General features: G+C 30.8%; 1 protein-coding gene across 1 annotated transcript; it reads right to left on the minus strand.

Moving 5' to 3' along the window:
* Nucleotides 1–390: 390 nt before the first annotated feature.
* LOC125838273 (stearoyl-[acyl-carrier-protein] 9-desaturase 6, chloroplastic-like) lies at nt 391–1,937 on the minus strand. Its single transcript, XM_049517352.1, has 2 exons — nt 1,289–1,937; nt 391–1,044 (listed from the first exon to the last, which is right to left on the minus strand). Exons 1-2 carry the CDS (start codon nt 1,904–1,906, stop codon nt 490–492), a joined length of 1,173 nt encoding a protein of 390 aa, XP_049373309.1. The 5' UTR covers nt 1,907–1,937; the 3' UTR covers nt 391–489.
* Nucleotides 1,938–11,088: the final 9,151 nt, after the last annotated feature.

Here is an 11,088-nt window from a genome sequence, read left to right on the forward strand (position 1 = left end):
TTTTTGACAAAAGTATGTTACAGGCATACAGTTGCTCCCTATAAAAATAATTTGCGTGTCTTGACGAATTTGGCCCTTTTACTACCATCAATTTCCTTTTCCTTGCTTATAGCATATTTTTTCAAGCTTTGTTTTCCCTGATTTTCAATATTTTTATTGAAGTCTGATAATATATAGGTTCTTCCAAATATAAATACTTATAATTCTTTTAGAACAAGATTACTCATATCAAAATTTTATATTTATCGAATTAATTAGTAGTATTTATATTTTTCGTAATTTGAAATTTAAAAACACTTAAAATATTGACCAAACACAAACTACTAATAAAAGCACTTCTCAAAAATAATTTAGCTAAATACAAACCGCTATTCACTAAAGACAAGTTCATTTTTTAGTAGATTAGCCAAAAAGACTATTATTATTAGTAAAGAGTAAAAAGTAAAAGGATACATTTTAGTTTTACATCTTTATTACAAATCAATACATCTAAACATTCACTTGCTTGTTAAAAATCCAACTAAATTTCGCCGAACGTGACTCTAATTTTTTGGCTCGATTTTCCAACCTCCTAATCTTACGTGGAAGTCCGCACACAAAATCTTGTGCACGCCTCGCCTCCCCTGTCAAGGCTTCAAGCTTTTCCAATTCCCATTTTGTTATGAAAAATTCTAATATTTCAGCATAATCACGAGATGTATAGACGCCTTGGTTTTGGGAAATGGCAGAAAAGTGCTCAAATATATTCGGATCTTGCCCATCATACATGAGGTGCAACGGCATAGTAATTCTCTTCTTCATCATATTCGCAATGGCTATCATAGTCGTGTTTGGGTCCACTTCTAGCAACTTCTCTATAATTCTTGTGTAGGCATTCTCATGACGCTTTTCATCCGCTGCAATAGTTCCACATATACGCGCTAGCACGGGGTCTCCGCCTTCTGTAGCTAACCTAGCCATGTTACCATGCGTTAGAAATGTGGCTCGCTCTTGAAATGACGTGTACACATAGCCAATGTATGGATTGTTCTCTGCTCCGATGTCCTAAAATTCAAACATGATGAGCAACTTATATTTATAAGATGTATTTTCAAAAAATATGCCGGGAATTCTGCTCTCCCACTTCCTTCTATTCAAAAGGCTCTATCTATATATATATATATTTTTTATTTTTTTTTATTTTTTTTGGTGGTTTCATTGAACTTATTTACTACTTTATTTATATTATCTCATGTTATAGGTCAACTTAACTAAATAATTTTATGAAAATGCTCAAAGCAACACTTACAATTCCAGCTCCAATAGAGTATTGTAGTGTCTTCTCAACCATCAACATATCCACTCTTCCCGAAAGATAAAGATAAGTACGTAGCAGATCACCATGTCGATTTTCCTCAGCTGACCATGCGCGAGTCCAAATTGCCCATGGACATGGGCTGGATCCAGTCTCATCGCGTACTCCATCAAACGTATTTAAAAAAGTCTGATAGGTAGGCAAAGCATCCTCAGTTAGCATATTACCCACAAGCATAACAAAGTACTCATCCGAAAGCCCTAAAACTCGTTGCCTTAGGGCCCGAACCTCTTCCTCGAATTGTTCGGGCCCTTGAGATGGGTCAGGGAGAAACTCAATGGGCTGCCAACATTTCTCTACGGGCTTGCGGAGTGGGAGGATGTTTTCAGAAACCCAAGGTTCTAATGACTTGAAGATTTCCAATTTTTCTGGTGGCATTGAGTGAGTGACCTGGTGGCGTGATGGAGAAGTTGTGGATGAAGCCACCGCGAGGACCGGAGATAACCTCCGTGATGAGGTGGTTTTGCGACGGTGTATGGTGGTTGTAGGGGGAGGTGAGGCCCGTAGAATCGATGGAATGTTGAATTGGGAGAAACTTATAGTCTGCATCATGACTAATACAAAGTTTAATTAAAGAGTGACCAATGTTGTTTACAAGGAAAGCTTATTTATATAGATGGATATATAATTTGTGCCTAATTCATAAATGATGCAGAGAAAAAAATGTATAGCTACTCTATAGTTTCCATCATTGTTTTGCAATTTAATTTGGGCAGGGATCTTTAAAGTTCGGGTGAGATGGATCCTACTCAAAGAAAGGAGAATTGTTCAAATTTTATAATGAGACCGCCCTGTTCGCAACAAATTTCTGTAAGAGCTGAAAATTAAAATTAACTATAAGCAAAATAAATAAAAGAAAATGTGATTTTTATTGATGAATATTGTGAGTACAATTCTGTTGTTCTCTTGATTCTTCTTTCAAAATGGATAAAAATGAATAATACTCATATTACCCATTAAAAGTGGATAGTTAAATAGATTAAATGGGTAAAAGATGCCCATTCAAAAAAAAAAAAAAAAAGTTACAAGGGGTGAAGTGGTAAAAAAAAGGTTTTTTTTAAAAATTGTTTTTATATTTTTTTGGGATAAGAGGGGGGCTGGAGGGCTGGGGGGCTCGAATTTCAATGAATTGGATACAATTATTGTGACAACAAGTGGGAATACCCCAATGTGGGTGATGTCCCCAGTGGCGGGTAAGGTGTTTAAGCAGGCGTCTCCATCTAGTAAAATGGCGTGGGAGTCGTCATGTCTAAATGGAGAGGGACAAGGGTACAGAGATGATGTAGCTTGATTTGATATAAAATTAAAAAAAAAAGACTTTAGAAACATGTGGTCTAAAATAAGTTATAAATATTTGTTTGATTATAAATCATTTTATTGATATTAAAATTGATATTTTAAAATAAAAATATTACAAATATAAAAATAATATCATTCTTTTGAGGCAAACTAAAAATAAAAATTTGTTATATAAATTGACATAGAGAGTATATGATGATTACATTTTGAAAATAAAAGCTTTCTGATTGGCATGCCCAAGAATAATGTGTAGTCCCTAGATTCTCACATGTTGTACCCTTTTCACTCTCATATTTCTTACATTTATCTGTCTACCACACATATCACCTGTGACCTGACATATCAAATACAACAAATTGGTTGATTCTTATAATGACTCCAAAATCTTCAATAAATTCGACCACTCAAAGTACCTGAATTATTATAACTACTCTTTTCAAATTATACCAAATTGAATTTGTACATTGCATTATTCAGTATATTTGTGCATATAGTATTTATGTCAGATACACAATTTTTATTTTTAGTAGGTTATATACTTTAATTGATTGGTTCGATCTATTAATAGCTTCGATTAAATATAGTCCGTCACAAAGCTCATCAACAGACTTGGACTTCTTTTATTATTATTATTCTTACCTGTCCCAAAAGTTATATCACTTTTATATATTTAAGATAATTTTAATTTTAAAATTTTTTAATGAGATATTTTATACTATTACTTTTTATATAATTAGCCCTGTTGGTGGCATCTCCCTTGTATTGATCATTAATTATTTCATTAATCATGACATAATTTATAGTTACACAAGCACTACTATTTAAAGATAATTTTAGACTAATAATTTTATAACTTTTGCCTTCTGTTTTAAATTTCATGACAAAGAGAGTGGTACATATATAATTTAGCTTGGTCCGAAGAATACTTATTGGGTCAAATAATTATTTTAGTTGCTAAATGATAAGAAAATATTTTTATTTTAAAGTAATAATTTATTAAAACACTGAGAAGTGTATGAGACTGATTTTCATTGCCACTTTTCCTAAACAGGGACTTGTCTATCCTGAAAAAAGTGCAATCTATAGCATCGAGTTTTATTTTCATAAAAAAATATGGATATAAGTAAAAAGCAAAAATAAAATGGAAAAACTCAAAAAGGGAAATGAGAACAACAATTTCCTCTTAAATGGGCAAAATAATAATAGGACCAGACTTTAACATATATAGACAGTATCATTACTTTAAAGCACGTGTGTTTTGATGGAGAGACTTATTTGATAGAGCGCACTTTCAATCTGCTACTCATAAACACAACTTTGATAAATCATCATCTCTCCACTCCATTGTTGCCCACTTTTGTTTATGCTTCTCTTAACCTACTTCGTCTCGTCAACTGTGATGAAATAAATGAAATTTCTATATACTTAACAAGTCGATCAACTCAGTTGGAGCCTTAAATAAAGAAATTCCTAGTAGAAATCACTCCTTTGATGATAAAATTTCAAAATCCACAATAAAGTAAAACTTCATGATATTCTTGGAATTAGACTTGTGAAATTTGAAACTCTGGATTTATTATTTTTCAAAAAAAGAGCCGAAAAGTGATTAGTGTAATCACTATTTTAATGAATTTGGATTAGTCAGACCAATGAATTTTGATGGTTAAGTAAATTTTTTTTCTTTAATCACTAACAACAAGTTATGATTTGTTTAAACCAGAAAAGGAAATCAGCTTCAGAGATATATCAAATTTCCCAGTGCAAGAAGTTGGAGCTGCAGATTCATCAAATACAAATAATATTATTAAACAAGAAATGCCAAATGCTTCAGTCATGCTAAGGCTCATTATCGTTATGGTTGGGAGAAAACTTTCTCGTAATCCAAATACTTATTCCAGTATTTTAGGACATCTATGGTCTCTTATCTCATTCAAGTAAGTTCTTTAAACACCCTAAAATCTAACTCCCTTCGTTTCAAATTATTTGCTTTATTTTTCTTTTTAATTGGTCTGATCCGATAAGGACGTCTCTTTCCTTTCTTGACAGCTCTTTAGCCACAATATTAAATGATCTTTTGGTACATTATAATTTACATATCTTTCACTTAAGACCATCAAATTATAAGTTTCTTTTTTTCTTCATAAATTTCGTATCGGATTAAAAGTATACAAACAAATTGAAAGAGAGAGTAATTATTACATATTACCCATGTAATTCTGGAACTTAATAAAGGTAGTTTAATACTTTTGGCTAATATAATGTACTAATATACTCCTTTCCGTCCCATTTTATGTGGCAACATTTGACAGGACACGGAATTTAAGAAATAAATGAAGACTTTGAAATGTTTATCAAATTGCCCTTTAAAAAGTAGATTCACTTTTCTCTCTCCTAATAAATGTATTGAAGTATTATTTTAAGATTAAGTGGGACCAACAAGGATAAAAAAAGAATTGTACCTTTAAATACTTACCATATAAGAAAATGTGACATTCATTTTGGGACTGACCAAAAAGGAAATGTTGCCACATAAAATAGGACGGAGGGAGTATATCTTTTACTAAAAATATTGATAATGCAAGGGCAAAATAGGTATTTAAAAAATTGATTTTATAAAGAGAAGTTTGACGATGTCAATGATTTTCATCCATTAATTATATACTATATTAACTAAACTTTGACTAAGACTTTTCTTTCTTGAATCTTAGATGCAAAAAATGTCAAACTTAGTAATTTTCATAAATCTCAAACCCACCAAATTTTATTTCAAATGATAAAGGTAAACTTCACACATGGAGTATAATTTATTTATCTATGTATTATGTTCTTCCTCTTCCTCCTCTTCCTCTTCTTCCTCCTCGTCTTCCTCCTCCTCTCCGTCTCCGTCTCCTTCTCCTTCTTATTCTTCTTCTTCTTCTTCTTATTATTATTATTATTATTATTATTATTAATGATACAGGATCACTGACCTGGCGGTGGTCTGCCCAGTCATAGATCAAGCAAGTCAATATCCTTAGAGGTAGTCCAACTACATAAGAATCGAAATACATAAGAATTTTAACATAGTTTCTCAGACTGCATGGTTTAATTATTTTACCCAAGCAAAGAATCTGTCAAGAAGCTAATACATACTTTTATTGAACTCATGTGTCTGATAGTTCTAACCGGGTATCAGGCGCCCTACTTATCAAACTCTTTTTCGAGCTAAAAACCACGGCTCATCAGACGGAGTCACAAAGACAAAGGCAATAAAAGTAGTACTAGATCTGACTGTACCTCAATCTCAGACTGCATGGTTTAATTATTTTACCCAAGCAAAGGGTCTGTCAAGAAGCTAATACATACTTTTATTGAACCCATGTGTCTCATAGTTCTAACCGGGTATCAGGCGCCCTACTTATCAAACTCTTTTTCGAGCTAAAAACCACGGCTCATCAGACGGAATCACAAAGACAAAGCCAATAAAAGTAGTACTAGATCTGACTGTACATCAATCTCAGAACCAAGTAGAGAAGCCATACTAAAATTCTTTTATATTTAAATAAAGCTTAGATCCGTTCATGGTTTATATAAAAGAGAAGTTAGTTATCCGGCATAGATATAATTTTTTAGCCGGACATAGTCACGGCTTAACTCAGAGATGAAAAGATAAAGCTGAAAATAAAAGGAAGTACCTTATAGTAAACACCACTTCCGGCCAAAGTCCGGTAATCTTACAACACTTGAAAATATTTTACAAGTGGGGAGAGAGAAAGTAGAAAGAAGGGGAGAGGGTTTCTAAAACATGCTCTCAACTAAAGAAAAACAAACCTATTTATAGAAAAAAGAAAGCATCTTTGTATAGGATACTGGGCCCCTATCTGGGTCCTGGTAACAGTGTTGGTGAACAGTTTTGCTACAGTAGCGCGGGCCCGCTACCGACACGCATAAGCTTTACACTTTGTTTTTTATATTATTATTATTATTATTATTATTATTATTATTATTATTATTATTATTATTATTATTATTATACTGAGGATAATATGTTTCTAGGAGTTGGGTTCATCGGATAAAGAGAAGAGGGTAGACAAATTAAGATTAATTAAATTGTTTAAATATTTTAGGTTGCCTCCGTTACACCTGAGGGCATTTTTGGTCCATTTCACAAATAGTAAGGGCATAAATGGACCAAAATATAAACAAATGGCATTTTTTATCATTTCATATAGTATAAAGGCATTTTTTACTCTTTTCCCTAAAATATACTTAACATATTTCTAATATAAAGGAGGCCAAAACACATATTTTAATAAATTGATGTTAGATGTGTTAAATTATATATCATAATCGAAATAAGAATTTATCAATAACTAAGGGATCGAAAGTAATTAAGATGAACTTACCCAGTACTTAGTATGTCTGGATGCAACCCATGTTCTCTAGCGAAGACGAATGGAACGATTCCTTGGGGAAGAGCTGCCTGAATATTAGGTATAAAATTAAATTTTTATTTCCTATAGTTATCTTAATTTATTTAAACTTCTAATATATGATAAAATATAGTTTTTTTTTTCAAACCAAAATATTGCATTTTCAAATGAAAAAAAATGAAAATTCTCAACAACGAAAAGCTTTGAGTTCATGCATGCTCTGAAAAATGTTATTACAAACTTCAATAATTAACATCATGGTGCACGAATTGAACCACTAAACATGTAATTAAGTGTAAATATAATGTCCAAAACTTTTATGTCATATGAGTGTTTGAATTAAATTTGATAACGGTATTATTATCAGTGTTCAAATTAGTTAAGTAACATATATTGTTAATGAGTTTAACTAATTTGCACCAATAATGAAAAAAAAATTACATTATTATGTCAAGAAAAAAAACTTAATAGTAGAATTTCTATAGTGAGTACACACAATTTAATCGTAGACAGTCATGCTATATTTATATATATTGTAATAGGTAATTATTTGCCTTCAAAATTACAAAGCTTATTTTTTTTTATAAATATTTATCTATAGATATTTTTTGAATGACCTGATAATTACCTGTACAATTGCGGTATGAAGTCTAACTCCTTTAAGTCCAACGGCAATAGAAGCGGCTGACATTACTAGAGGTCCACCTATAAATCTTATGGCCATCCCTATTGTTGCCATCTTAGTACCACACGCAATTATTCGAGGTTGAAGTGCCATGAACAATCCTATAAAAATACCATACACATATTGAATATAATGTTACGTTGCTTGGCTAGTACGGCTCGCTTGGCTCTTCGAGCAATTACTTACTAGTTATTTCATTGGGGTACGTAAATTTTGGTAATTATGTGACATACCTAAACTGAACATTGCCATCCCAAGGCCTGCATTTGAAATTATTTTAATGGAATATTTTACCAAACTTGGCATCCCCACATTCCATCTGCTCAAAAAGTTAGGCAACTTTGTTAGTAAGTACTCTATGATTCAAGGAAAGTAAATGACTTTTTTTTTTCCTTTTCTGAAGATAGTACTAAAGTTTAGTCCCTCTATTTGACTTCTGAACAGGTTGAACCATCATTTAAACTTTGGCATCATTAAAGTGACCCTTTATGGAGTACAATGCCAACAACCAATAAAAAATTACTCCATGTATACACGTAATTTTTGAACGAACTTAAAATTTTACACCATTTTTAGAGCTAAAATATTTTTATAAATATAAATTAAATATTTTGACTTTTCTCTTATTTTATTAAATTTATTTTAAAAAGATTTGAAAACAACGAAATAGAATCACTTTTTAAGGTAAGTTTTATTGTCAATTGTTTAAAAAGAAATGAAAAATTACAAAAATCTATATTTGAAATTAAGTTTTTATAAATAAGCTAGTATTATTTAGTTGTTTTTTTTTATATATATAGCCAGTTGACTTTTCCTTAGATTTTTATTAATTTTAAATAATTAGTTGATATGTTATTATAATTTATTATTTGTAGTTAGTTATTATTCTTTTAAAAGTAGAATAAAACTAAAATTAAAATAAAAAATAACCTAAATAATCTAACAAACCTACCCACTCCTACTTCTATTCAAAACATACTACACGTAGAAAACAAAAAAGGGAAAAGGAGAACAAACTTAAAAAAAAAGAAAAGCTTTTGACTTATTTTCCAAAAATTAAAAAATAAATAAGAAAAGAAAAGAAAACCATCAGCAAGTTATACTCCCACTTTCTCTCAACTTCCCCACACTCCCACTCCCTCACGTTTTCCTCCACATTCCACACCCCACACAATACAACCCACTACCCCACACCTACACCTATCCTAACACCTATATACATACACCCACATACATACAGGAAAAAAAAGAAGATACACACATAAAAGAAGACACACACATAAAAGGCACACACAGAGATATAGGCATTAATTAAAAAAGCAATACATACATTGTACTTTCTCACATTGTGATTGAAGATCTGGAAATCTGTTTTCGTGGTTTCAAGTTCGTGGCTCCTGATTATTTGTTCTTTCTTCTCGTTAACTAATTTTCACAAGAGGTAACATTTATTTGTATTTTATTTTTTGCATAATTTTATGTCATTATTGTGCAAGAATTAATTTCAATATATTGATGTTGTTCAGATTTCGTATGTGTTTAATCTGTTAATATTATTAATGTTGTGTACTGAAATATATTCGAACATGCTATATGACATGTGAGTATTTCTTGCATGCTTAAGAGTCCATTCCTCGCTCTTTTTCCTTAATTAATTACCAAAGTTTTTATGTTTGTGTCTTACTAAGTTGAATGAATTCTTTGTTTGATCGTATTTAGAAAAGTATCAAGTCATGTTTTATGCTATACTATGTGTGTTGTCTTGATATTTAGGGTTCTAACAAAAATAATAATAATAAACTTGTTAGGATAAGGAGAAGGAAACAAATTGAATTAAAATAGATAAAAAAAAGAAAATAAAACAAAATGTACAGAATGTCAAAAGAAAAATATAAACAAAAAAAGGGAAACAAAACGTAAAAAAAAAAAAGATTTAAAATTAAATTTATTTTAAGGAAAAGAATAACAGAAACGTTTAATAGAAAGTCAAACAAATATTATAAAAAGAAAACATGAAAAACAAGAGAAAAAAATTACTAAATTATAAAAATTTAAGAAGAGAGAGAAGCAGAACAAAAAAAATATTCATATCATACAACACTCCTATTTTATATTTACAACCAACACGTACAACATTCACCAAAAATTCAATACACAAAAAAAAAAAAGATCTCACGGAAAAGGAAAAGAAAAATCACCCCCCACTTTATATTTTTCACTCTTAAATAAAGGTTGAATTCGAGGTTTGCTTTTTCTTGTTTTGAGTTCGTTGTTCCTTATTAGATAATTTTCACAAGAGGTAACACTCAATTTGATTTAATTTTGTATAGTTTTATTTCATGATTATATAAGACTTGATTCCAATGTTATGAAATTGCTCGAACTTTAGGTGTATTTAATTTTGGTATTACAATGTTGAAATACAATTGTTTGAATCTTACATATCACTAAACAATGAAACCTTTAGAATGTTGAAACTATTCACTCTAGTATTTAAGAAAAAATAATTTAAATATAGTACATTTGACAACTATTATAAGAATAACTCATTATGTATTAGAAAAATTATTTTTTTTTAGTTTTTGTTAGTTCATGTAACAATAATAATTAAATTTCATCTCAATCAAGAATGTGGTTCCACATCTTTTTGAGATGCTTAAGAAACTCAAGGATGCGGTTACGCACCTTGGACAAATTCAAAGATGCGGTTGCGCACCTTGGCCAAATTATTTTAATAATTAACTTTCATTAATTTAAATCAAGAGGTGTAAATAGATATTATTAGGTGTGAGATACTCGATAAAAGAAGACAATTATGTCTCTAAATATCAAGATTGAGAATGCAGTCATGCATCCGATTTGAGATTAATAAAATTCAACAATGAAAATAAATAAGAGCAAATCATGGCCGTAATAATGTATCCAAATAATAATAATAATAATAACTTAAGTGTAAGTCAATAAAAGCGACCGTGCTAGAACCACGGGACTCGAGGGATGCCTAATACCTTCCCCTCGGTCAATAGAATTCCTTACCCGAATCTCAAATTCGCAGACCAAATAAAGAGTCATTTCCTTTTGATTAGGGATTAAACAAATTGGTGAATTGGAACACCATAACTCAATTCCAAGTGGCGACTTTGAAAAAATAAAATAATTCCTTAATCAATATTGTCACTTAAATTGGAAAAACCCTGCCGCCGTGCGCAAAAGGGGGTGTGACATCTCTGGCGACTCCCCTGGGGACTAACCAGAATTCGAGCTTTATATATTTGACTTTTACTTTATTTTATTATATTATTTCATTGGATATATTGTTTTGATGACCTAATGTGCTA

The sequence above is a fragment of the Solanum verrucosum genome, unplaced genomic scaffold (genome assembly GCF_900185275.1).
Source record: "Solanum verrucosum unplaced genomic scaffold, falcon-dt-bn FXZP01000079.1, whole genome shotgun sequence".
Taxonomy (NCBI): Eukaryota; Viridiplantae; Streptophyta; class Magnoliopsida; order Solanales; family Solanaceae; genus Solanum; species Solanum verrucosum.